We start from the raw sequence: 25,860 nt of genomic DNA, 5'->3' as shown, positions 1-25,860 counted from the left end.
GATTTAAGGCAATGCCCACGATCTATCTTCTTCTTCTAAAATGTTGATATCTTCTTCTTCTAAAACATTTTATATCTTTTCTTTTTTTTAAAGATGGATCGTGGGCATTGCCTCAGATCCATAAAATGTTGAATCGCGATCAATGCTGACGATCTTACTATATTGGTTGAAAACGAGGTACTCTATATGTTTCCGTACATCTGAATTTTATAATTACTGTGAATAAAAAGTTCTCCTGGAATTGGGCAACTAATCAGGCTAAGTATGACATTCTTACGTATTTAATTCGAATTTTGTTTTCTTTTAAAATGAGATGATGATTTAAATATTCAAATTTGTTCATGAGTTTTATGATAACCCTTTCGTACCTGCATCTGTAATTTCTAAGTAGCATGGAGTCCGTGCTTGCACGAGATTTGATAATTTATAAAACATTATTCTAATCAAAACGATATTGTTAATTTAAATAAGAATATTAAGAACCACCGTGCATGTTATTCATATCCATAGCAATTAAAGATATAAAGAGGTACGAATGGAAAAAGGCTAGTGATAATACATGATTAATTCATATTTAAATATTTAATCAAGCAGCTTTAGGCAATTAAGAATGAGTCTGTATAAAATTGGTCATAGATGTGGTTGGTACTAATATACTGACAAGCATCAAGCATTTGGAAAATCAACTAAAGAAAAGGACTTCGAATTTCACTAAAGGGGAGGGGGGAGCAGTAAGAATAAAATGACAATTTTTATTATTATCAGTACAGGTTCCCTTTTGTAATTTCCTGTCTACTGCTGTATTTAATGGCTTCCCTTGCTAGACATTTCAATTGAATTAAAAATTTCAAAATATGTGCTTATTAGCTAATTCGAAGACCATTTTCTGAAGACGAAATAAAAATTGCAGTTTTTGCATCTGATAGGGCTGGTGCACCGGGACCTGATGGTATGCCTTTTGGTTTTTACCAACATTTTTGAGAACTGGTTAAAAAGAATCTTTGTACTGTAGTAGATGCTTTTTCTCATAATAGATTGTCTTTAGTTCATATGAATCAAGCTGTAGTTTGTCTTTTACCTAAAGAAAAGGAAGTTACCACGATTCAATAGTATCCAGTATCGCCCGATAAGCCTCGTCAATTGTAGTATGAAAATAATTTCCAAGTTACTGACTTTACGCCTTGACCCTATTATGGATAGACTTATTGACCCCACTCAAGCCGCCTTTGTAAAAGGCCGTTACATTTTAGATAATGTCGTATTAAGTCATGAAATTCTGCATTCTTGTAGACATAACAAAGAGCAAGGGGTGATAATTAAACTTGATCTAGAAAAAGCTTATGACAATGTTAATTGGTCATTTTTGCTTGAGGTAATGCGTACTAGAGGATTCGATCAACAATGGATTTATTGGATATCACATTTACTTTCTAGTAGTAGTACTTGTATCAATGTAAATGGAAATCTGTCCTCATACTTCCCCTGTCAAAGAGGTGTCCGACAGGGGGACCCATTATCTCCTTTTTTGTTTTTATTAGTAGGTGATGTCCTCTGTAAAATGTTTAATAAAGGCAGGTCTACTGGTAGGCTGCAGGGGCTTGGCCCACGTTTGGCTGATGGCAATAGAATAACTAATTGCCATTATGCCGACGATACAATACTGTTTTTGGCTCCCACTCCTACTAACATCGAATATGCTCTATGGACAATGTTCAGTTTTGAAGCCTTGTCAGGTATAAAAATTAATTTTCAAAAAACAGAAATAGTTCCTTTATATATGCCCTCTTCGGATGGGCAACAACTTGCTGAACTGTTTGGTTGTAAATTAGCTAAACTACCCCTGAAATACTTGGGGGTACCCCTTACTGATAAAAAACTTGCACTCTCTGATTGGGGACCCATGGTAGATAAAATCACCAAGAAACTTCAGGGATGGGTAGGTAATCTTCTCTCTATTGGGGGCCGATTAACACTCATAAATTCGGTCCTATCGGCTGTTCCATTATACATGATTTCGCTATATAAGCTTCCTGTTAAAATTCGGCATCAAATTGATAGAGTTCGTCGCAGATTTCTATGGCAAGGAAATGCGGGTCCTCGTAAAAAATATTCATTGATACAATGGACTTTGGTTTGTTATCCCAAAGACTATGGAGGTTTAGGAGTTAAAGACTTGCATACTATGAACATTTCTTTGTTACTTAAATGGTGGTGGAAATTACATAACCCCCTTTTCTCAGGCCTTTGGAAACAAATAATTCTCATTAAATATGGTACACATATTAATCCCTCTAACATGTCGCATTTCTGGCGGGAGATTTCTAAACTGCAATATATTGGTAAAATGAGTTGCTCTTACCAAATAGGTACTGGCCAATCTGTGCAATTCTGGTTAGATACTTGGCACTCCAAATGCCATCTCTCAATTGTTTATCCTCATGTTTTTGCTTTATGCACTAATCCTTCTCTAAGTGTACATGAAGTAATTGCTTCTAGGGGTGCTGTGGTGAGATTTCGCATATCTCTCCATGGCATTCTACTAGCTGACTGGCATGAAATTCTTGCCATCATCCATTCTTACACGCTTACATCAGCTCCAGATTCGTTATTATGGAAATGGGATTCCAAGTATCAATTTACTACTGCTTCTCTCTATAATTTTCTTTCTTTTCGCGGGGTACAGGATCCATATGCACTAATGTGGTGGGCTAACATCATGCCCCTTAAAGTGCAAGTGTTTATGTTTTTACTGTTTCGGAATAAAATTCTTACTAAAACCGTTTTAAGGAAAAAAAATTGGCCCGGTGATACCCTATGTCATTTCTGTCATCGAGAAGAAGAATCATCTTTGCATCTTTTCCTTACATGTCCATACTTATCTAAAATTTGGTTTTGGATGGGTCAATTTCAAAACTATTATCATAGCTGGACCTCTTTGGAAGATATTCAATTATTAGCCTTATCTTTAACTATGCCACAGCGAACAGCCATGATTATGGTTGTAAGTGCCATTTGTTGGACTATATGGAGAGTGAGAAATTCTGTGTTTTGATAACAAAAGAGTACCATCTATTAAACAAATTCTATTACTAATTTGTTCTTTATTGGATTATTAGGCAGGGGCTAAAAGGAGGCATATGCAGTTTACTCCCTGGATTCCTGAAGATATGGACATGGTGCCTTTGCAAAGCATGTCACCCTTGCCAACCAGTGTTACTGAGTCTCACAGTGTTGACAACCCTTGGATGGTACCACTGTTGCTTGCCATCTAAATCTCTGTTATTGCACTGTGTCATGAAAAACATATTGTTTTCATCTTTGTTTTGTTTGCTTAGTAGCTATTTTGTTGCTTGGTTGTAATAAGCATGGAGTGTTTACATGCCAAACTGGTTTCTAGCACAACTGTTAGTGCTAGTGTTGGTCTTGTTATTTGGACCTATACGTGTTTTTTGGATAGTTTACTTTCTTGCTTATCTTATAATTCTAGTTGTACTCAAAACTCTTTTATTATTGGATGGGCATTTCCTGCCTTTTTTTCAAAAAAATGTGCTTATTAGCTAAAGCAAAAAATTATAATGTTTGAGAATCACTTTTTGACATATTATTGATGCTCATTAGCTAGAACAGTCTACTTTGTTTGCTTTTGATAAAAACTAAAAACAACAACGATGACATGTTATAAGAGAATATAAAATGATTTATATTAAATAACAAATAATATTTCTTAAATAACATAGTTAAATGACATATTTGATTAAATGATGTATATTTTATTTTATTTTTTGACATACTTTCATAAAAACACTCATACAAAATAACATATTAAATAATAAATAATATTACTTAAATGATATAAAAATAAAAATAAAAATAAATAAAGACATGACTAATCAGTTATCAACCAATCCAAAAGTTCCTTTAATGACATTTAAAAACTGAAAAGAAATCAGGACCACTCAAAAAAAGTGATACAATTTGCATATGATGAATATGTGTCTAAATAAATTTATAATTTGGGTTGTGATTTTATTTCAATGTTAAACAATTTATAATTTGTAAATTTAAAATTATTAAGTTTAATTTACTATTTTAAAAGTGTTTCAAACGTACCGATAAAGTTTTGCTTTCCATTTTAGATTGTTCGATCTACCAAAATTGGGTTAGATATGATATTCTTTTCAAAATTTACATTAAAATGTGTTTGCCATCAAATTATTTAGATAATTTTAACACTATATGGTTCAATAAATACGTAACCGTTTAATCACGTTTTGCAAGCTTCATTTGAACCGTCAGGTGAAGTTCAATTTTTTATTTGTTTATGGTCCCGTCTCAGTAGTCAGAACTTGAGCGGATGGGGCCAACGATCAATAACGAAACAATTTGGTAAAAAAAAGGAACGCAAAAAATTCGCCGTTGCCGGGGATCGAACCCGGGTCACCCGCGTGACAGGCGGGAATACTCACCACTATACTACAACGACTTTGTGTTGAGTTAGAAGAATTTGTTAGTATAAATTATAATTTAATGCGAACAATACGATTAAAATCACATGGTTCAAAATTCAAATCACCTAACCTTAATATTCTCACTTTGGTAGGATGAATAGAATAACACCAAAAGAAATTCCAAAATATCTAAAGTTCGAGAGTTCAACAAACTTCTCACAACTTTGCAGGTTGTGTAAAACCTTAAAAAAAAAAAAAATTCAAGAGATTTTGTCATCCCACCAATATGAGTGCTACACATTTGAGAATTTTCAATGCAATCGAGAATACAAACTTTTTATTGTTACTAGAATAATGTCTCTCTTTACTTTCGGTAACAGTAATAATTAAGATTTTGTAAATCAACAACAAAAGAAAACACATCACATATTATTAATTTTATTTGGTGTTTCAAATAGTCCACTATAGCATTTTCAAACTTAAAATACTAAGTTATGAAATAAAAGTGTGTTATTCTGACTACGATCTCTATAGTGGTAATAGACTAATAGCAGTCTATTACAACACGTAGCGTATAACACAAATAGCGGTCCTACATAGATAGGCTTTTATTTCATAGCCCAAACTAAAAATTTCTTTTAAAGACCAAATATTTTTAAAGTCCAGATTGATTTTGCTTTTAAATAAAAAAATATAGATAGTTTATGATATGATGCTTAGGTTATTTTGATTAAAGAAAATAATTAATTTATGTTACGGTGCTTAGGTTATTTTAAATAGGAAAAAACAATATAATTTATGATATTACTAGAGATATTTTGAATAAAAATTTGAATTTTGCACTAGTTCAATATGAATATTATAATTTCTCAATCAATTTAGTGTTACTTATTACTTTATGAGACTTTAGATAATGTTAGTACGCAATTAGTAGAATTATATAATATAATTTTTTTAAAAAAGTTATATAAATAATTTTCATTATAATTACGCTATTCGTGATAATATTTTTTAACTTTTCCACAATAATATGATAATCACTATTTAAAATCCTGATTTATAATTTTATATACGTAAGTTAACACATGACAGTTTTAGATTTCAGTCTAAAGCACGAAAATATTGTATAAGAGAAGCAAGGCGGATTTAATTTTACATTATCCCAAGTCATAGTGGTGCCAAAAACAATTATTATATACACATTTACGAGTACAACATTGTTTAAAATAAAATAAAATTATTTCTAAATTAATTTGAAATATATAAGAGGTGTTGTTAATTTCATTTTAATTTCACTCGGTTTCATAAATTAGTTTTTATCATTGTACGCAATTTCAGCGGTGCGATTCCTTTTCGGACCAATTGTAGATGTACGGGACTCTTTAAGATTCGTACCATATCTTTAAGATTCGTGCATGCTAGAACGGACGGTGCGGATTCCTCCATTTACACAGCAGGCCCTGCCAATAGTTTCCCTTTATCGGAAAAGTGTGGACTGGACGAGGGGAGAAAGCGGGTGGAGCGATTACGAAGCTCCAGCGAATGGGATCGAAATCCAGATCCTCCATGGCGCGGGTTCAGTGACGAAGAACGTACGGTACCAAAATCTGAGACTTGGTTGCTCCGTGAGTTCATTTCTTCTTCCTTTGTTTAAAGTCTCTCCATATAATAGGTTTCAAAGTAGTCAACAAGTTGGTAAATTAATAGATTGATAGTATAGACGCCTGAAATTTAAGCCCTCAAAAGGTTTTATTTGGTAGATCTAACATGACAAGTACATATGTCAGATTCCAGTTTTGCTAAACAATTGAAATTGCATTGAAAATCTGGCAGTTTCTGGTACTACTGTCTGTAAAAATTGTTGGACAAATGTGACCCACTGACCCTATTGGTTATTTTGGAAAAATAAAGAATAAGTTTAGTTTGTTAATTATGTCTGCATAGAGTTAATTTAAACTCAAGATTCATTCAAACAATAATGGAAAGTATAGAAAATTGTGTTCGTTACACACACCAAAATACTGTCCGAACACGTACTCGCTTTTCTACCTCACCAAAAGCTAGATATGTGTAAGTAGTTAGCTCAACCACTGCTGAATTGCTTGTATGAACTATGCATTGTTGAACATTGAAGAGCAATGCCCGATATTCTTTGTAAAGTGGAGGAATTGGTTTGAAGTTGCCATCATTAATTTCGCATCAGTGGAAATAACTCTAAAACTAAGTTTTAGATGTAATTTTAAACCTCATGCTAGTCCCCTTTTATAACATGTAACTGTTCTCAGAAACAGTAAATAACAATGGTGTTGTAACAAGCATTGCTAAGTTTTAGCATAGAACACCAGATGCAAAGCGGAGAATTGTGGTGTTTCATTCCTCTCATAAAACACAGAGACTTGGTTCTATATGGGGAACCATATTACATTTATTACATATATCTTGGACAATTTTAGTAATTTAATGGGCCTGTCTTCATATATATCCTGCAAGATTTAGTACATGCATATAGAAATATATACAACAAACCTGGTCATGCAAAACACTTTTATTATATGAGAAAAGCCACTTTCAGTTTGCTTCGCTGACATATTTTCGTATGTTTACTATGTAGTGTCTTTCTTCAATAATACAATACTGCAGGGTTTGATTACAAAATAATTAAAATCAAGGTCTATTTTTGTGCAAAAAATGTATGCACATATATGGTGACTTAACTATGGAATCTGGCTAGATAGATCAGTATTATGGTATGCCTTATACATATTTAATTGATTACCTCAATGATTTTATTTCTTGTTTGCTCCTCTTCTACAGGTGTGGCCTTGCTGTCCAGGTTACTGATACAGAATTTTTGTTCATTGGAAAGCATGCTGAGCATCAGAGCATTAATCGGGAAAAAAATGATGTATACTGTCAAGTTCAACCTGGTCTTGCTTGAGGCAGTAAACCCTTGCCAGCACCTGATCTCTGTCTTTTCATTAGCAGTAAACCCTAGTTCCTGTCTGATCTGGATTGGAACTAGGGTTTACTGCCAGTGAAAAGGAAGAAATTGGCTGCTGAAATGGGATTTCTTTCTCTTCACTGGCAGTAAACCCTTGCTAGCAGCCGATTTCTTTCTCTTAACATGAGGTAATTTCTCTGTCTTCACTGTTGTTTTGATTGGTAGTAAACTAGTAATAGTAAAAACATCAGAAACTTGACTCCCTGAAATGGTTTATTTTGTAGATAATACTGGAGAAATATACAGAATCAGATGAGTAAAGTGGACTTATTTTTAAGGAACCAAAATTGCTGAAATGGATTTTTTTTACATCCTGAGTCCTAAGATTCGAGTTTCGAGATGCAAAGATGCGGTTGATTTTCAATTTTACCTTAATCGTGCAATCTTATTTGGAAAATAGGAGAATGATGTAAAGCTCATTACATTTCATCTGCATTCAATGCAGTAATAATTTCTGATAAATTAGGGGTTGTCTGTAATTTCTGATATCTACGGGTTCTTTAGCAATATTATCAGCAGTTGTGGTATATAATCCCCGCTATGGAACATGTAGACCAGTTCCATCTGGGAGAACCGTGGTCACTTTTTTCACATATCCTTCAAGTTTTAAAATTTGACAAGGCTATGTTCATATTCATGCTACAAATTTTACGGCATGCAGATAATTTTTTTTTTAATGAACCTTGTCTTGTAAAACCTTTTTTATAATAAAGAAATGGTTAATATTTTGTTTTACCTACTCCTTTTTCATATGTTCATTATCACGTGTGTTCTTATCAGCCATGATCACTATGCGTAATCTTTATTTCACTTTACCGAGACTGCTGGGGTTGAATAAAAACTGTTAACAAAGTAAGGTCTTATACATAAAAATCCATTACTATTTATATGTCATCTAATAATTGGTCTCTTCTGAAAACTAGGGTTAGCGCCGTCAGCAGCCCTTCACACCACCACCCACCTATTCACCTCCACCTGTGAGATCTGGCCCTTCTGGGCTTCGTCTTCTCATCCACCTCTTATATTTAGCACTCTAATCATATATCTAACCCTAAGTGCTCGAGTCGTAGAGTGAAGTGTGTAGACCATCTCACGGGTGGCTTCCAAGGTAATTTCTTAGAGGCATGCGGTCACCTACAGTCAAGCAAAAACCTTTGTAAGGTAATATTTTCTAAGCATGTTCTCTACAAAGTTGGTGCTTTTTGGAGATGTGAACTTTTTGTTGTTTTTTGTGTTGCTGAGGTATTTACTAGGTTGTTAGGTCGTTAAATAGTGTTGGTGAAATGTGTTGCTGAATGTGTTGCTAATGATGAATGCTACTGTTCAATTTTTAAATTTTTTTGGTAAATTAAATTAGTTAATTATATCCTACATTGTTGTAGTTAGGTTACTGCTAGGTACTTAGATGCTTAGTTTATGTAGATAATTATATATGTTATTTGTGGCAACTTTCGGCATTAATGTATAACATATCAGCTTAATTTGAATTTTGAAGTAGATGCGCATGCAAAATTGAATAGATAAAGAGTTTGTACAAATGTGAATATATATTATTAGTATTATCTAATACTAGGATGTGTGTTAAGTATGGTTATGTAACTCTGTTAGGTAATAATATGAGAATTAGTTAACATACGGGATTGCATTAGTGGTAATTATATGACATCATTGTTTATGTTTGACAAGTTCACACATAATCCAAAACAGGAAATCTTAATTTGATTTTTGAAATAGGAAGAGCTTAACTTGATACTTTGAAATAGGAAAAGCTTAAATTGATCTATTTTTAGGGATGTGTGATAATTTAGAAGACAAGAATATACATTATGTTGTCAAGTTTGTGGATACATTTTAGAATACTTCTTATCAGTTTTAATTGATATAATATCCTAAAAAACTAGAAGCTCATGTGGCACTCTTGTGATGGTTACAACGTTAAGAGTTAATTATGTGAAATATGTTTTCTTCAATGTTTAGTTTCATTAAGTAATAATTTAGTAATGTTGAAATTTTGGAACAAAGAATCCTCGGTTCTTTTGTCGCATTATACTTATGATAACAGTACTGGGAGTGAAAAGTAAAAACCCTTTTCAGGAGTACAAATAATGAATTTCACTCAATATACCACTGTACTGAGTAGATAACTGATTTATTCTTATTTTCTTCCTCTATTACATGTAATTACTTCAAATTACATTATATATTGGGTCCTTTTTTGGGGTATACCAAGTTTTGTATTGAGGCAGTGCATATTTTCTATTGTAGAATGGATTTGACTGAGGTACTCCAGCTTCATGAGCCAAGGATAATTGGCACAATCCTAATGGAACATGATTTGAAAGATTTTGGGTTTAAGACATCAGGTTAGTTCTATTTATGGGATTTTAATTTAGCACTATGGTTATCCAAAAAATTCTGTATTTGTTAAGTGTCATTCAACTTGTAGTGGATTGAGGTCGCCTATTGAACCTATTATATTCCAGTTTGTGTGAGTTGATTATATAATTGTTACTCTGGATAAAAAAGGATATCTTTGTGTTTAGCTCCCAAATTTATAAAGGGTTTATCAGGTCCCATGTAAATTGTACCAGTATTGATACTGACACGATAATTTCTGTTATCTGTCTCCCTGCTAGATTCTTCCAAAGCTTCATCAGTGAGGAAGGCATTGTCCATCAAATTTCAACAAGGATAGGAAATTGTTTACGAGCGAGCTCGAAAAAAAGAGGAAAAAGTTTTTTATTTTACAAAGTAAATACTAGATTCAAATGTAAATTAAAAATACCTTTGGTTTTTAGTCTTCATAATCATTGAAATGTTATATTTCATGTGTTGTAATTATTTTCCAATACTGTTGCTATTTTTCCTGTGACAATATATTGAAATTTCACCTCTTGTCATGAGCTCGACTATTTTACATTTCTATTGTTATCATTTTTTTAATACGGTTGCTATTTTCCTTGTCACGTTACATTGAAATTTTACTTCTTGTGACGAGCTTGAGATAAGTGCACGCGGCAGGTGTTGTGTTCTAAAAATAATTAAAAGTTGTATAGCTTTATTTTTATCAGTTATTAACGAGTCGAATTGAGTAGTTTTGTTGCACATTTTCAAGACTCTAGGAGTTCAATAAAAATCAGGAAAAACGAAGGTCTCCTACGTAAGCATCCATGCTATTATTGTATTCAACTAGTTTTCTAAATAGCGAGTTATAGTGACACAATATCAGTGCGCTATAGTGTTTACAGATCTTGGATGTTAAGCTATGGGATAAAAATGCATTATTTCAGCTACGACCGCTATAGTGCTAATAGCAATTCGCTATCTGCGCTACACGCTATGCAATATAGTGCACACTATGCTACATAGGCTTTTATATAAAGACCCAATTAAAAATTAATTTTAAAGATCAATTTTTTCATGGTCTAGATCAATTTTGTTTTTTAAATAGAAAAAAAAATAGATAGTTTATTTCATGATATTTATGTTTTTTTAGTAGAAAAAATATATAGTTTATAGCATGATATTTAGGTTGTGCTCTAGAGGAAAGGAAATATTGCTTATTAAAGGAAATGAGCGGGAGAGAAGGGGAAATGCCAACAGACCGAATCTGACTAAGGTCATTCTCCTGCTCCAATAGAGGAAAATCAGAGAAGAAGTGGAGGAGAACGGAGGGGAGAGAAGAGGAATTCGCTGCATAAACTCTTTCAAGTTCGTGACCCTCAAATCGAAGTGTAAACAGAGTAAACATACCTCCGATCTCTTTCTTTCCTTCTTGCTCGTTCTCTCTACCCCTACGTTTTCTGGAGCACCACCTTAGGTTATTTTAAATGAAAAAAAGATAGAGAGTTTATGATATTATTAAAGATATTTTAAATAGCAATTTGGAATCTATACTTATTCAATATGAATATTCTAATTCGTTAATTAATTTTGTGTTACTTATTGCTATATGAGATTTTAGATAATGTTGATAATTAGTAGAAATATAAAATATAATTTTCTAAACAAAAAAATGCTATGTAGGATAGTTATCGCGATAACTACACTATTCGTCATAGCTTTTTATTTTTAGCATTTTCGCTATGACGCAATAATCACTATTTAAAAACTTGTATTCATCTAATAATAGCACCATAGCATGGATGCTATTATTATACATAAACCCTATTTACGTAAACATCGACTCCTTGTTCACACCACCATGCATGTTATTCACCTCCACCTCTTAATTTGATCTGTCTTTTCCAGGCTTCATCCCTCTCCTCCATCTCTTCTAGACACAACCATAAAGCAATTTTTCGTTTTCTCACCTTTGGCAAAACGACTAATTAGTAGGTTCATTCTAAGGCTATTAGCGAATTACTTTTTTTTTAATTCAAAAAAACAACTTAGTGTGCTCAATTGCAAAGTACATCATGACATTCCCCTCCTCTTGAAATAGGCCTTGACCTCAAGGTTATACATGGGCTAAAGTAGTTTTGGCACGCCTTGAGCTTACTCCCTTATAAATGCTTGACGCACAAAATTTATATTAAATGTTGAGTGACTATAGTTGCTCCATCCATGTATTACTTTTACCATTTTTTTCCCTTCAATTCCATTCTTTCCGATATATATTCCGTTTGTCCTTCTTGACACTTCTTTAATAGTTTATTTATTTCATATTGTACTTCACTTGACTAATGCATTGGGTTCAAATTATAAAGATGAAGAGATAGAATATGGATTTTGCTTTTCAGATCAGGTCGGGTTCTAAGGTCACAACACCAGTATCAACTATTGTGTCTACCGGTATGGTTTCTAAATGTAAAAGTCCACAGGGAAGTTCTATTAGAATATGGTATATACTCCATTTGTCAAATCTCATCCAATTGGGCAATCATAGATATTCATATTATTGACAATTTTGGGCATTATTTTCTAACAGATTTGCATAATTGACTTGTCAAATGAATACACATGCAAACTAAATAGGTTATGGAGACAAATCCACCAGTCCAACAACCTCAGTCGTCCTCTTCGTGGCGTTCATGCCCATCTTTCTCGACCCCAACCCCACCTGAGCAGAACGGTGACTCGACACATCTCCATGACTCCTTACATCTCACCGCTGCTACAGCTGAGCTTCAGGAGCGCTTGCTTATCCTGCAACAGCAGCAGACAGAGATGATCCTGCATATGAGAGACTCATACCAGCAACAAACATGGATGCACCAGCAGCTGAGAAAGTAATACCTGCAGCAGACGAAGATGCACCAGGAGCTAATAAAGTCATACCAGCAGCATATAGAGATGCACCAGCAGCCAAGAAAGTCATACCAGCAGCAGACATGGATGTACCAGCAACGGACTGAGATAAACCAACAACTGAGCAAGTCATACCAGCAGCAGTCAGAGATAAACCAGCAGCTGAGAAAGTCATACCAGCAACAGACATGGATGTACCAGAATCTGACAAAGTCATATCAGCAGCAGACAGAGATGTATCGGCAGCTGAGACAGTCATACCAGCAGCAAACATGGATGCACCAACAGCAGACAGAGATGCACCAACAGCTGAGAAAATCATACCAGCGTCAGAAATGGATGCACCAGAAGCTTACAGAGGTGCACCAGCTGTCAAAAAAATCATACCAGCAACAGACAATATTGCACCAGCAACAAACAATATTGCACCAGCAGCAGATAAAGATGCACCATCAGCTGAGGAAGTCATACCAGTAGCAGACAGAGAACACTGCAAGATCAAAGCAACACACGATTGGCACGTCAGTCAAGATCACTTTCCTCACTACAACCATGATCGGCATAGTCTCCTTTCTACTCTTTTTTCTCTTTTAAACAATTGTTGTTGTTTTTGTACGTAAAAAAGGTCATAAATTTGATACTAAAATATAATTCTATGATTTGCTATTTGGCAAACTAAGATACCTCTGAAAATCAAAATATTCCTCTGGTTATTAAAAAGAAATAAGATTTTGACTGAGGGCAATTTAGTTAAGAGAGGTTCCCTGATTGCCCACTTTGTGGTCATTTTGAATCTACATCTCATCTTTTTCTTACTTGTAATGTGTCTTCTCAAATTTGGAATTGAATTGTTAATTTCAATAATTTTAGTTTTGACTTTCTGAGCTTGGATGAGCTTTGGCTATTGGATGCAAGTATTCCTTTTAAAAATAGGTTAATGGTTGAATTAATTGGAGGGGTAGTTCTTTTAAGTTCTATGGTTGGAAAAAAAAAAGTTGTGTTTTCAGCAAAGTTTTTATCCTTCTATAAAATTATCTCATTAGCCTCATTCTGATGTAAAACACTAGGTACTAGGTGAGAATTCTCAAGTTACTCATACTTATTCCTTGGAATTTTTCTGATCTTCGGTACCAGGTACAGGATGGTCTCTAAAGATTGACTGTTGATCTTTTGTAATTGCTAATCTTGCAGCTTTTGTATTAGCTGCTATTATGTAGTTATGTTGGTTAACTGTTGGATATGAACTCTAGTTAATTACTAGGTCTTTTTGTATATGAGGTGCACATCTTCTGGATGTTTCTCTTCTTCAAACTAATGGTTACAGTGAAACCGGTGGATTTACATCAACTTTTATAAAAAAAAAATGCATATTTTTCTATGATTTGTGATTTTTTTATTGAACAATTATATCTTACTAGCTATGGAATATTTATTGAAGAATCTTATAGTGGATATAATTAAAGCAGTCTTTCTTTTCCTTGGAATGTCTGTTATCCACTATAAGCTTTTGAAAATATTTATTGTTATGACTTTGTTATATGTTTACATATATTTTTACATTATGTGCTTTAATTATGTCTTCATTTTTTAAAATCTAAAATCGAAGTATATATCAAAACAAAACTGTTATATATGATATGTATCAATTTTTTATGCAAACATAGATTTTTATGACATTTCAAATTTGTTTTGATGGAAATCAAGAACTTGCTAAATTGCATTGAGGAAAGAAAGATTTTTGTTTTGATGGAAACATGAACGTAAATTCTCATGTTCATTTGTAAGGAAAAGAAAGACTGCTTTCCCTCTATTCATATCGAGAAACAAGAAAAGGTAAAATATTATATTTGGAGTGGAACTAGAGTGTTATTAACCTCATCAAGTCTCTAAATGAGCTTAATTTTAAAATCTAATGAAATTGGTTTCAAAAGATTAATCTAAATTGTTCACTTGTATGAAAATTTCAACCGAGAGTATATCAATTTAGTTCATCATGTTATTAGTTCCATAAATAAGAAACATTTCTAAATATATTTCATACAAAAATACTTTATGTAACAAAAAATAATCAATTTATGAGTTTAAATTTGACATTCATATGTGTTATCATTTATAAAATACTTTCCAGACTAAACAATTAAACTCTTGAAGATAAAACAAAATTATTTAAACAAAAAAAAATAACAAAAAAAAATAACAAAAAAAAAATATTGTATAATTTTTGAAAGTATTTATTTTGAGATTTTAAAATATTAATTTTGTCAGATTATAATTTTTTGTTTGTTTAAAGTACTATGGTGCCATTAAGATAAAATAGTTTACATATTGGTACATATTTTTGTCTTTTTTCTTTCCAATTTTGTATTATGTACAATTTTATTTTAATTAAATTGACATTTACACTGTTTTTGGCAAAAAAAAAAAAAAATATTAATCACTATGCTTGATATAATTTAACTTCTCATTTGTTTTATTTTACTCTAATTCATCTACGTACTATATGTAACATATGTTAAATGATTAAAATAAATATAGAAATATTGTATGTCTAACTTAAAATTTAATTTTGTTCCAATATCTTATGTTCACTAAAACTTTAAAATTAAAATTATTATTGTATACTTAAAATCTTTTTATTTTGTTTTTTGGGTAATTATAATTTTCCCCATCTATCCATCCCCAATTTCATCCCCCAACTAACTTTCTATTTTAACTATAACTACTATTTATAACAACTTTTATTTCTTTCATCTTTCTCTCTTTCTCTTCCACCTCTATTTTTCTCTTTCACCTCCATCTTCTTCTCCCACCTCCGCCTCTGCCTCCCACCTCCCTCTCTCGCCTTCGCCTCCCACACCTCACCTCACCTCCGCCTCTACCTCCCTCTCCCACCTCCGCATCCCACCTCCTCCTCTGCCTCCGTTTTTCCATCGATAAGCTCCCCTCCCTCTCTCACCTCCCACCCTCTCTCACCTCGAAATGGTAAATACAATAAGCTCCCTCACTCTTACATTTTCACCTCGGTTTTTTTCCTCTATGCCTACTGCTCCCGCTCCAGCGAACGTTCTGTCGGAGATCATCCGTCACTCCATCCCAATCAAGCACGCCTCTGCCAGGAATGAATACTTCAATGTGTATAAATGAATACTGGAGCACATCTCTACCGAGTCAGATCCGTCACTGTCGATCATATTAAAATAATTTTGTATATGTATATGCAATTAATTTCTTTTATGTTTATGTTCCCCTTCCTCATAGAGTGACGAGTTTTGCAAATAACAAAGCTTTATTAATGGTGAATTAGGCCACTGCGTATTAAATAAATGACATAAAAATAAATTTTGAAAAAAAAATAGAGATATATGAATGAATACTTGATGTTTTAGATATGAATACTTCAATGTGTATAAATGAATACTTAATATCTTAGGTATGAATACTTGCGTGACAAGATATTAATACTTGTGCAACGGACAACTTGAAAGTATGTCATCATCGATCTCATTTAAAAGATAAAATTGTGTAGAAAACGTCCGTGATTTTAGATTTGCAAAATTCTTCACAGATCGTCAGAAATATTAGTTAGATTGAATGAAGAAAAAAAAAATATAATGAGATTTAATGTTATTAATATTATTGCATATGTGAGAAATAAATAAGATTTAATGTTCTATTTGTAAAATATAATAAAATTAATTATTATTAATATTATTCGTTATTTGTCTGCTATTGTTTCGTTACCCGATAATTTTAACATATAAGAATAAAGTAAAATAAAGTTAAAATTTAATATGTAAGAATAGAATATAGATAAGTCGATAAAATCATTCTTAATATCTATGAAATTGCTCCCCCCCCCCCCCCCCCCCCCCCCCCCCCCCCATCCGTGAATTCGTCCGGGCGTTGGACCTACGCGCCCCCCAGATTTTTGGAATTCGGATCATTCCAGGTACTTAACTCAAAATAATTGTCAACTGACGGACCAGATTAACTTGGCACAACTTTCAAAACAGGTCCTCTTACTCCTCTACGGTTTTCATAGAAACTGGATTGTATTAGGGTCAGCTGGAATTAATCCAGACCGTCCGCTGACAATTATTTTAAATCAGGTACCTGAGAGGTTACGGTTTTGAATTCCTGATACCGCAGTCTCGTAGGTTCTTGGCATCTTTACAAACTTTTTCACGGACACGCGTCGTTACGCCAATGATCCACATCTACCGAATAAGCCCAAACGCCAAAACCGACACGTGTCCTCCGTTTACCGCTCTGGTCTGTCACCGTTTCCCAACTCAAGTTGCCAACGCAAAACAAATCCCGATTCAATCTGACCGTCTATTTTATCCAAATCAACGCTTTGTGTCAGCGATCCGTGTGCTTCAACCCCATTGGTCGGCCTCATTTCACTCCCCATCCTTATATAATAAACTCCCTTCCCTTACGCATCTCTTATCTCCGTTTTTTTCTCTCTCAAGCTCGCGCAAGACAACCCCAACCTAACCTAAACTTAGATTTTTGTTTTGTCAATGGCGGGCAGAGGAAAGGCAATTGGCTCCGGCGCCGCAAAGAAGGCGACCTCGAGGAGTAGCAAGGCGGGGCTCCAGTTCCCTGTCGGCCGTATTGCGCGATTTCTCAAGGCTGGGAAGTACGCCGAGCGTGTAGGTGCTGGTGCGCCGGTGTATCTCGCTGCTGTCCTCGAGTACCTTGCCGCTGAGGTATGAATTTAGATCTGATAGCCCTAATTTTGATCTGTTGTTAATTTTGACGCATTCTAATTTTCCCCCAATTCTCTTAGATTTTCTCGATTTTCTTAGATTTAATTTTCCAGAAAGATCTGTTTTTGCATAATTGTTTGGTAATTTGTCGTCCAGTAGTTTCAATTGTTACTTGTAAGCCCATCAGATGTAAAAAATAAGATTGTAATTCAACTTTTAAAAAAAAATATAAATGAGAAAGTACATTATAAAATTTGTTTGAATCTGATCTAAATTCTAATGTCAATTTTTTTTTTCAGGTGTTGGAACTGGCTGGAAATGCTGCGAGAGACAACAAGAAGACCAGGATTGTGCCACGTCACATCCAATTGGCAGTACGAAATGATGATGAGCTGTCAAAGCTCCTTGGATCGGCCACCATTGCCAGTGGTGGTGTGATGCCTAACATCCACAACCTGCTTCTTCCCAAGAAGACCTCCAAGGCCTCTGCTGCAGGTGATGATGAGTAATTTAGTGAACAAAGGAGAGAAAAAAACAGGGGTGGTTTCTTAGATCTAAATATGCTGGTGTGTAATTTAGGAAAAGAGGGGTGGTTTAGGGTTAGATTAGGTTAATTTGCCTCTCTAATCTGGGTATCAATGTTTGTTGAATTTTTTTTTTAAACTTTGTTTGAAGGAGGAGGTATGGAGGGTTAGTGGTGTATTTGTGAATACAAATGTTGGTTTATGGTCAATCAATGGGGATAATGTGGTTTTGGTAGTTATTATTTATATAAAAGAATTATTGTTTGCTCTTAATTATGGTAGCTATTAATTATCTTGTTTCAAATTTATTAGGGAGAAAACTAAGTTTTCATTACTGTCATAATCAATGTAAGTCTTTTGTCTTTGTGTGCAACGAACTGCATCCATGTTGTGATTAAGATTTTGATCGACTTATAATTTAACAGAAGTCTACTGTTATTGAACTGGTTATCTTATATTAGTAATTGCTTGGTTTTGGTCTGGGATGAAATTTATTTCTATATGTCTGTGTGCTTAGGTGGGTTGTCAAGCTCTGATTCTGATGGAAGTCAGAAACTGGGGCTTCATCTTTTTTTCCCAAAAAAAGATTTGAAGTTTCCAATTAATTAGTTACCCACCTTCCAATTTCCATGATATTATTTTGAGTCCAGTAATTGGTATAATGGTTTCCTATAAACCAACTCCACAAACAACTTGTTTTGGCCGACTTTTTTGAAGACTAATTAATTGGTCACTGACAAAAGAAAATCGCTAAAAGGGCGTTTTTGTCAGGAACGCAAATATTATGTGCACGGCAAAAAGTTATTTACAGAGAGCCCAAGTAGCAAGAAAAAAGGTATTTACAGAACGCAAATTAACAGAGAATAACTTCAACTACTTGATCCTATCATCAGAGACATCTAGAAGGGTACATAATTACTGACTTTATAATGGGTAAAAAAATTTCTTAATATTTAGATGCATATTTGAAAGAAACTTTAAAAATTAGGAAATGTGCGGAGGTTAGTGTTACAAATGATGGAGGCAGTTTGCTTTATTAACATCCAACGAAGGTGTTTCACCTTATAACATCACTACCAGATAGAATAGCTGAACAACCCAAAAGAAATGTAGGTATCTAGTCGCCAATTCTTTTGGTATTAGTGTGATTACAAATAAGTAACTAAAGGAGCTTTCATTAGTTTCATTAGTATTTTTAACCGTTTAATCTAGCTTAACACCAGTTTCTTAGTACGGATTAAAATCATCTACTTTAACCTTTTTTTGCTCAGTCTTAATTATTTACTCGAGTTTTAAAGTATCTCTACTCCTTTTAGCTTATTTATCTATTATCTATGAATTAAGACAACTAAATATTGGTTTCTTAAGTCCCCTTAAGACTTAATTCTAATGCGGATTAAGAGGTGGTGTAAAATTGTCTCATATGTTTACAAAAAAAGTGAAACACCTTTGTAAATAGATGGAGTCTGTTAGATACTATATTGCATGGACATAGTAATAGGACAATTTTTAAAAATCAAGAATATGATACATTTATTATATAAATATTTATTATTATTATTTTAATTATTTTATTAATTCATATTATATAAATTAAACATTAAAATACAAAATTATAGATAAGTATACATTATATAAAAATAGATATTGTCTTCTAACAACAAAAGTGAAGTGGCGTAGGGGTAATGCGGTATGGGTATGATGCCACAGTACCTGGGTGGCTGGGTTAGAATAATTTGGTTTTGGCGCGGTGTACAATGGACCATGTGTATTCCAGATGTATCTAGATGTGTCATAGGTGTATTCCAGCGAGTTGATCTGTATCAGAAATCGTATCAAGGGATTCAGAATATGCCATGTAAGTCGATATGCTAGTTGGCATTTCCGGTACATATTGGGTGCGTATCGATATCTGATACGAATACAGATCCGAGTAACATATGTTAGATATTACTGTGATTACAAAAACCTATTTTTAAGGTATCTAGTCACATCAATGGCCAAGCATATGTTTACTATTTGTTCAAACAGCAGATGCTCAACAAGCATATGTTTCGATCTCATTGCCAGTGCCATAGATGACTTTGAGGGCCTTGTAGTAATCTTCAACGGATTCACCACTTTTTTCCCGTCTGACAAATAATTGCTTGTAAAATAACAGGAAGAAGAGTAGTTTTTCCATCTTTGCCCTTTTCAGTCACGCAGTTTAAGCAGGTTGTCGACCTTGATTGCAAATGCCCTACCTTGATTAGTCCTTATTGATTAAATTCCCGATCTATATAACTGCTTGTAGAATCTTTTTGAAGAGCCTGCTATCCTTTATTTTCGAGAGGCGCCCCAACTCCGGCTTCGGGGTGGAGTCGGGTAATTACTGGTTGTATGAGGGCTGAGATACTTATGTCTTAAAAATTGCTTGATTCATCTTTTGTCCATTCTTGTAATTCCTCCTTGTAATTCATCTTTTCTTACTCCCGTTGTAGCTCTGCTTGATTGATGAATTAAAGGTAATAAGAATTGATTTCCTTCCTAGTTTTTTCCTGTGATTGAATGTAACTTGATACCGGCCGCAAACCACATTGTATCAATCCTTTTTAACTTGTGCCAAATCAATTGTTCTATTTTAATGCATTTTAAATTTTGCTGTCTGTTGGTACCAGAAAGTTCGGGTTACTGGTATACCCATTTAAGTTGTCAGGGGCCTTGGTGCCAAAATTGCACAAGTAGGTCAGGCTGGAAATAAATTAATTGATCTGGAGTGCTTGAATTTTTAAGCAAAAAAAAAAGAGGAACGAGCAAAAAGGGTTGTGAGCCTTCAGAGTCTTTGAATCCAAAAAATAATAGTAACCGTTGACTATTGTACAAGCTTAGCTTGCAAAATGAGATGTCAAATTGCCAATAATATTTAACTAAGACACCAACTAGCCTTTAGTGTTGGAGGTCGTATATTAGATGACTATCGAAGCTCTCTTACAAAAGATACGATGGAGATTTTTATTTGTGGAAATGATTGGATAAAGGCTACATCAAAAACCACAATACAAACGCTATATGTAAGACTTAATTTTCATCTTTGTATTCCTTTATGTTCTAAAATCTAAATGCTTCTCGATACTCACTGTTGACTAATACTTTTTTTCAAAAGCAATCTGCAAAAGAGGAAGAGAATTTGGAAATTGAAATTCCAACGAGCCATGGCAATGAGTAATCTAAAATGGTATGATATCCATCGGTTTTATTTCTTTAGATATGGAACTTCTGTTGTAGCATTGATATTTGTAAAAAAATGTTTCTTTTTTTGGGCCAACTTGCCTACATGCTCACATGTTATATGTAAGCCTGAAGCTTACAAAGTATAGACCTTTTTCTTGCTGGGTCTATCCTTTTAAAATGGTTGGGCTGTTGTTAGACCTTTTTCCAGTTTTAGGATTGAAAATTTGAAATGGTCTGGCATTAGATTCTTTGCATATGCTTTGTTCATATTTGCTCATGGTTTAACAAAAGTAGGTCCCTGTTGAATATATGGCTGGAATCTTACATTGCTTCCTGTTTTTCTTTTTCTTGTTTGATGATTAACTGGTCATAATAGGTTGAAGATGATTATTCAGGAGACAGTGGCCAGTAAACACGAAACTGTGTCATGTTTTCATTTATGTAATTCTTTTTGCTTATGGACTGTTTTTTTTTTTTTTTAATCTGTGGTTGTATTTTCTGTTATCCTTGTAAAATGTTATACTTGCTGTGAGCATTTTTATAATTATGTTGATTATGTGATTGCTTTTAGGATGTGTATTAGAGAATTGTTTCGGTCAATTAGACAGTTTCAGACAGTAAGGTTAACTTCTCCACAGGTTTTCTACCTGTAATATAATACTTGAGCCTGCTGATTCAAGGATAGAAGAGATGGTTTTCCCTTTCTTAAGGGACATAGATCCAATTTTGAGTTTTTTTTTTAGAATTTAAAAACTGTTGGTCTAATTAGGTACCATGCTGGTACGATTTTAATTATGCTGGTAGTTTTGTATTTTCTGCCTTTTAAAATAGTTGAACGTCTCTGGAGATTTTTGTCATATAGAGTTTTACAGATAGTTTAAGTTATATAGGTTTGTTAGAGGTCTTTTTAGAGTGTTGTCAATAGTTTTGTATTTCAAATTTGAAATGGGCTGTTATGTCTTTTTTTTCAATATATATATAACTTGAGATTGCAAAATTGAAAAGCCATTCTTTGATCTAGTGGCAGAAGCGTCATTTGTGTGGGAGGTTGTATAATCTAAATTTAGATTGAAGATCCCTTGTGAATATATAATAGTTGGATGCTTGACCTCTAACCTTTACTCACAAAAATTAAATCACATACAAGAATTTTCTAACCAAGAAAAATAAATATTTCACTAGAATTTTGTCAAATAACATTTAATTTTCTTTCTAAATTGTATAATGTATTAATGTTCGTACATTGTGATCTAAATAGAAGCAAGCCCGGTTAGCTTGTCAATTGTCATACATTCAGGTCTAATTGGGGCTCTAAAATTAATTTATATTAGCCCAAACGTGAGATGTAATTTATAAGGTCCTAGTAACCTCCAACAGAGACCATCTATTACCACAATCCTTCATTTGACCTTGAAACAGTCATGATTTAAAAAAATTAGGAGAAAGCAAAATTCCCTTAGTTCTCCAAAAAAAAAAAATTAGCACAAGCCTCCAACAGAGACCATCTATTATCAGAATCAAAGATATACAATATGTCTCCATAAAACATTTCCGTACAGGACCAGTGTACCAGGTGAGAACATGTTGAATTCCATTCTTTCAATTTTCATAATTAGAATTCTAACCTTCCACAACTACCCGAGTTTATATCACAATAAATATATTCACCTGGCAACCGAGATGTTGGTAGATGAATTTCTTTAAGGATTTAAATGCAGCTGGTGGAGATTTGAAATCTTCTTATACGAAGTTTGATCTAAAAATAATTTTAATACCAAAGTATAGGTAGGTTGAAAATCATTTAATCTAAATTTTTTTATACCATTTAAAAAACGTGATTTTCTACATATTTAAAAAAAAATAAAGATTTTGTCCCACGCGAATTGGTCCCCTAAAAGCCCCCCTGATGCTAACATTCAAAGCCATACAAAATTAACGGTCAAAGCTATACAAAATTAACGGTCAAAGCATGTAGAAATTAGAAATTGAGAATCATTTTTGTCATTTTCTCATTTTCTCATTTTTTCTTCATCTCTCTCATTTAACGTTGCCTCTCTGTTTCTAGAACTCACCCTTTCCTTGCGTCATGCCGCACAGAACATCTCCAGCCAAGCTGCCTCTCTATCTCCACTTCCTCTCCCTTCCTAAGACCATATCCGCCTCTTCATGGCCTTCATGGCCTCTGCCTCTTCTCTTTCTCGGCATGGTGCACCGTCGAGATTCGGCGAGGAGAGCGTGGTGCACCGTCGAGATCCGACGAGGAGATCTGGTGCAATTCGGCACAATCTTATCTCGTCTTTGATGAGATCTGCGGGGAGAGCGTGGTGCACCGTCGGAGGGGGACCATGCTAGCCCAACGAAGGTTGTCAGAGTGCAACATATAAATATTTCATTAGTTAGATATGAATACTTCATTTATTAGATATGAATGTTTTATTTGTACATTAATTAAATATGAATACTTCATACTTTCAAGTATGAATATTGTTAGTGCCAAGTGTGAATATTTATTATAAAAAAAGACTTTAAGTGAATTGAAGAGGTCTTGGAAGAGATGTCCCAGAATTGTATAAATTGTTTCGTACATGTATGAATACTTCATTAATTAGATATGAATACTTTATTAGTTAGATATGTATACTTCATATTGTCAACACATGAATATTTCATTAGTTAGATACAGTGTTCTAAATAGCTAGCTATAGCGGCGCTATAGCTTTTCCGGACCATAAACGCTAAGCTATGAGATAAAAGTGCGCTAACTCAGCTACGACTGCTATAGCTATAATAGCTGACCGCTATTATCGCTATATGAGACCCGCTATAGCTACCGCTATGCTACATGGATTTTTTTTTGCAATTTATATGGGCTTCTGTACTTCTATTCTTATTTCTAATGCTACATGGTATTCTACGATAAATATGCTAAACCAAACTATATGCTTATGTTTTTATTTGTGATTTATTTTATCATTCTATATCGAGAAATATTCAAATATTAATTCTTCATTTTGATTGCTCTTCGCATAGTATTCATTTGTAAAATTATTATCGTTCGTTTCAATTGAAAGCTGATTTTGATTATTATTATAATATATAAAATGTTTAAATATGTATATTGACTTCATTTACCTTATAAAATTAATTGCTCTTTGTCTATTATAATATGTAATACTATGAAGTATAAACTATTAAATAATGTTACTTTTTAGATCTTATTTTTTCCTTCTTATTTGCATAATTGATAAAAAGTATAGACTTAGATTAGTTGTGATTTAGTTGTTACATCAATTCTCTAATATTGATTATGTTGATAATTAGTAGAAATATAGAATATAAAATTTGAAAAGGGAAAATCGCTATGTATGATAGCTTCCGCTATAACTACGCTATTCGCAATAGTTTTTTTTTTGTCTCCCCGCTATGCCGCTATAATCGCTATTTAGAACCTTGGTTAGATATGAACACTTCATTTTATAGATTCACTGTAGTGGTCCCCAATCTTGGCAAATGTCGCTTTCAGACGGTTGCGGTCCCCAATCCAGGCTGTCAGATGTCATCAGCGGTCCCCCTGGTCATTATTGGTCCCCAAGATTAATGGTCATCTCTAGTTTGTGTTTACATATGACGAATATTATAAATAATTAGTATGAATACTATAAATTCGTTGGTATGAATACTATACGTTTTGATGATGAATAAAATCGCGTTAACCCTGTTCATTGGCGGTATTTATCATGTGCGCGCCAGTTAGTGGTCCCCCATTATATTTTTTTTATCTTTTAGTACAGAGGACAGATAGGAGACGGAATGAAGTACTATTAGTCGTTTTCTTAAAAAAATATAAAAGATAATAATTTACAAGTATATTTTCATACGAAAATCATATTAAATAACTCAAATTAACTATTTAAACTTATAAAACAAAAAAAATAATGTATAATACAGACCAATCCATATTATACATAAAAGCATAGCCTCACTCGATTTTTTAATATAAATCACATTGTTCAAATGAAAATGTCTTGGTCTTCTCAATTGAAAATTTTCAAGACTTCTCACAGTTATTTAATTTAAGGGCATATACTTAGAATTATTTTTTTGGTTAGTTTTATTTTTATACAACTCGTTTCGTTTGTAACGATTAAAACCCTAGATCAAATATGATCAAATATGGTCATCCGTCGTAATCCGTTTTGACATTCAGGTTGATCCGCCTCAGATTATGCTATTATTAGGCAGTCGTAAAAAATCTTAGCCTCAATTTGGCGGCCATTTTTATTAATATCCTTAAAAAAAACTTAATTTTAAAAATGCCCCTGTGTACAGTTTTTTTTATAATTGCCCTGAACGCTTGGGCTTCATGTGGCCCAAAAAACCCAGTGAGGCGCCAGCCTTATGGGCGGCCCATATGCCAAGTGAGGCGCCAGCCCCACGGGCGCTCCATACCCATTATATCCCCCCACCCGACCCTCTTTTTCTCTCTCGCTCTATCCCTTTTCTGTCTCGCCTCCACACCAAAAAACGCAAAAAAAAAAAACCGAGCCACTGCTTCGCCCCGCCGGTCGGCTCCTCACAACCCTCTCCTCACCGCCACATTCTCATCTTCCTCGCTCCCTCTCTCCCTCACTTGCTGCACCACCGAGCCGCTGCCTTGAGCTGCTGCACCACTGAGCCGCTTCACCACCGAGCCCGCTGCCTCCTCTGTTGAT

The 25,860-nt window shown here is 33.8% G+C and overlaps 2 protein-coding genes, 1 long non-coding RNA gene and 1 other non-coding gene across 4 annotated transcripts; 2 read left to right on the top strand and 2 right to left on the bottom strand.

Moving 5' to 3' along the window:
- Positions 1-4,411: 4,411 nt before the first annotated feature.
- Positions 4,412-4,483, bottom strand: TRNAD-GUC (transfer RNA aspartic acid (anticodon GUC)). The gene has a single exon. It is a non-coding gene; the product is annotated as a tRNA-Asp (tRNA).
- Positions 4,484-5,936: 1,453 nt separating this feature from the next.
- LOC144553014 (uncharacterized) lies at positions 5,937-10,073 on the top strand. Its single transcript, XR_013511301.1, has 4 exons — positions 5,937-6,073; positions 7,263-7,577; positions 8,373-8,610; positions 9,715-10,073. It is a non-coding gene; the product is annotated as an uncharacterized LOC144553014 (long non-coding RNA).
- Positions 10,074-10,091: 18 nt separating this feature from the next.
- LOC144553013 (uncharacterized) lies at positions 10,092-13,021 on the bottom strand. Its single transcript, XM_078301079.1, has 2 exons — positions 11,938-13,021; positions 10,092-10,300 (listed from the first exon to the last, which is right to left on the bottom strand). The coding sequence occupies exon 1, from the start codon at positions 13,019-13,021 to the stop codon at positions 12,593-12,595; it is 429 nt and encodes a 142-aa protein (XP_078157205.1). The 3' UTR covers positions 10,092-10,300; positions 11,938-12,592.
- Positions 13,022-17,028: 4,007 nt separating this feature from the next.
- On the top strand, positions 17,029-18,211 carry LOC144552917 (putative histone H2A.2). The gene is made up of 2 exons (XM_078300954.1): positions 17,029-17,414; positions 17,714-18,211. The coding sequence occupies exons 1-2, from the start codon at positions 17,226-17,228 to the stop codon at positions 17,921-17,923; spliced, it is 399 nt and encodes a 132-aa protein (XP_078157080.1). The 5' UTR covers positions 17,029-17,225; the 3' UTR covers positions 17,924-18,211.
- The last annotated feature ends 7,649 nt before the right edge of the window (positions 18,212-25,860 follow it).

This window comes from Carex rostrata, chromosome 4 (assembly GCF_964058835.1).
Source record: "Carex rostrata chromosome 4, lpCarRost1.2, whole genome shotgun sequence".
NCBI classification, from domain to species: Eukaryota; Viridiplantae; Streptophyta; class Magnoliopsida; order Poales; family Cyperaceae; genus Carex; species Carex rostrata.
This window is presented reverse-complemented; position numbering and strand designations above follow the sequence as displayed.

Bases quoted from the DNA above. Each gene is read 5' to 3' on its own strand.
- LOC144553013 (XM_078301079.1), bottom strand. From the start codon at position 13,021: ATGATTTTCTCAGCTGTTGGTGCATCTCTGTCTGCTGTTGGTGCATCC.
- LOC144552917 (XM_078300954.1), top strand. From the start codon at position 17,226: ATGGCGGGCAGAGGAAAGGCAATTGGCTCCGGCGCCGCAAAGAAGGCG. The intron at 17,415-17,713 runs GTATGAATTTAG...TTTTTTTTTCAG, and splicing joins TCGAGTACCTTGCCGCTGAG to GTGTTGGAACTGGCTGGAAA.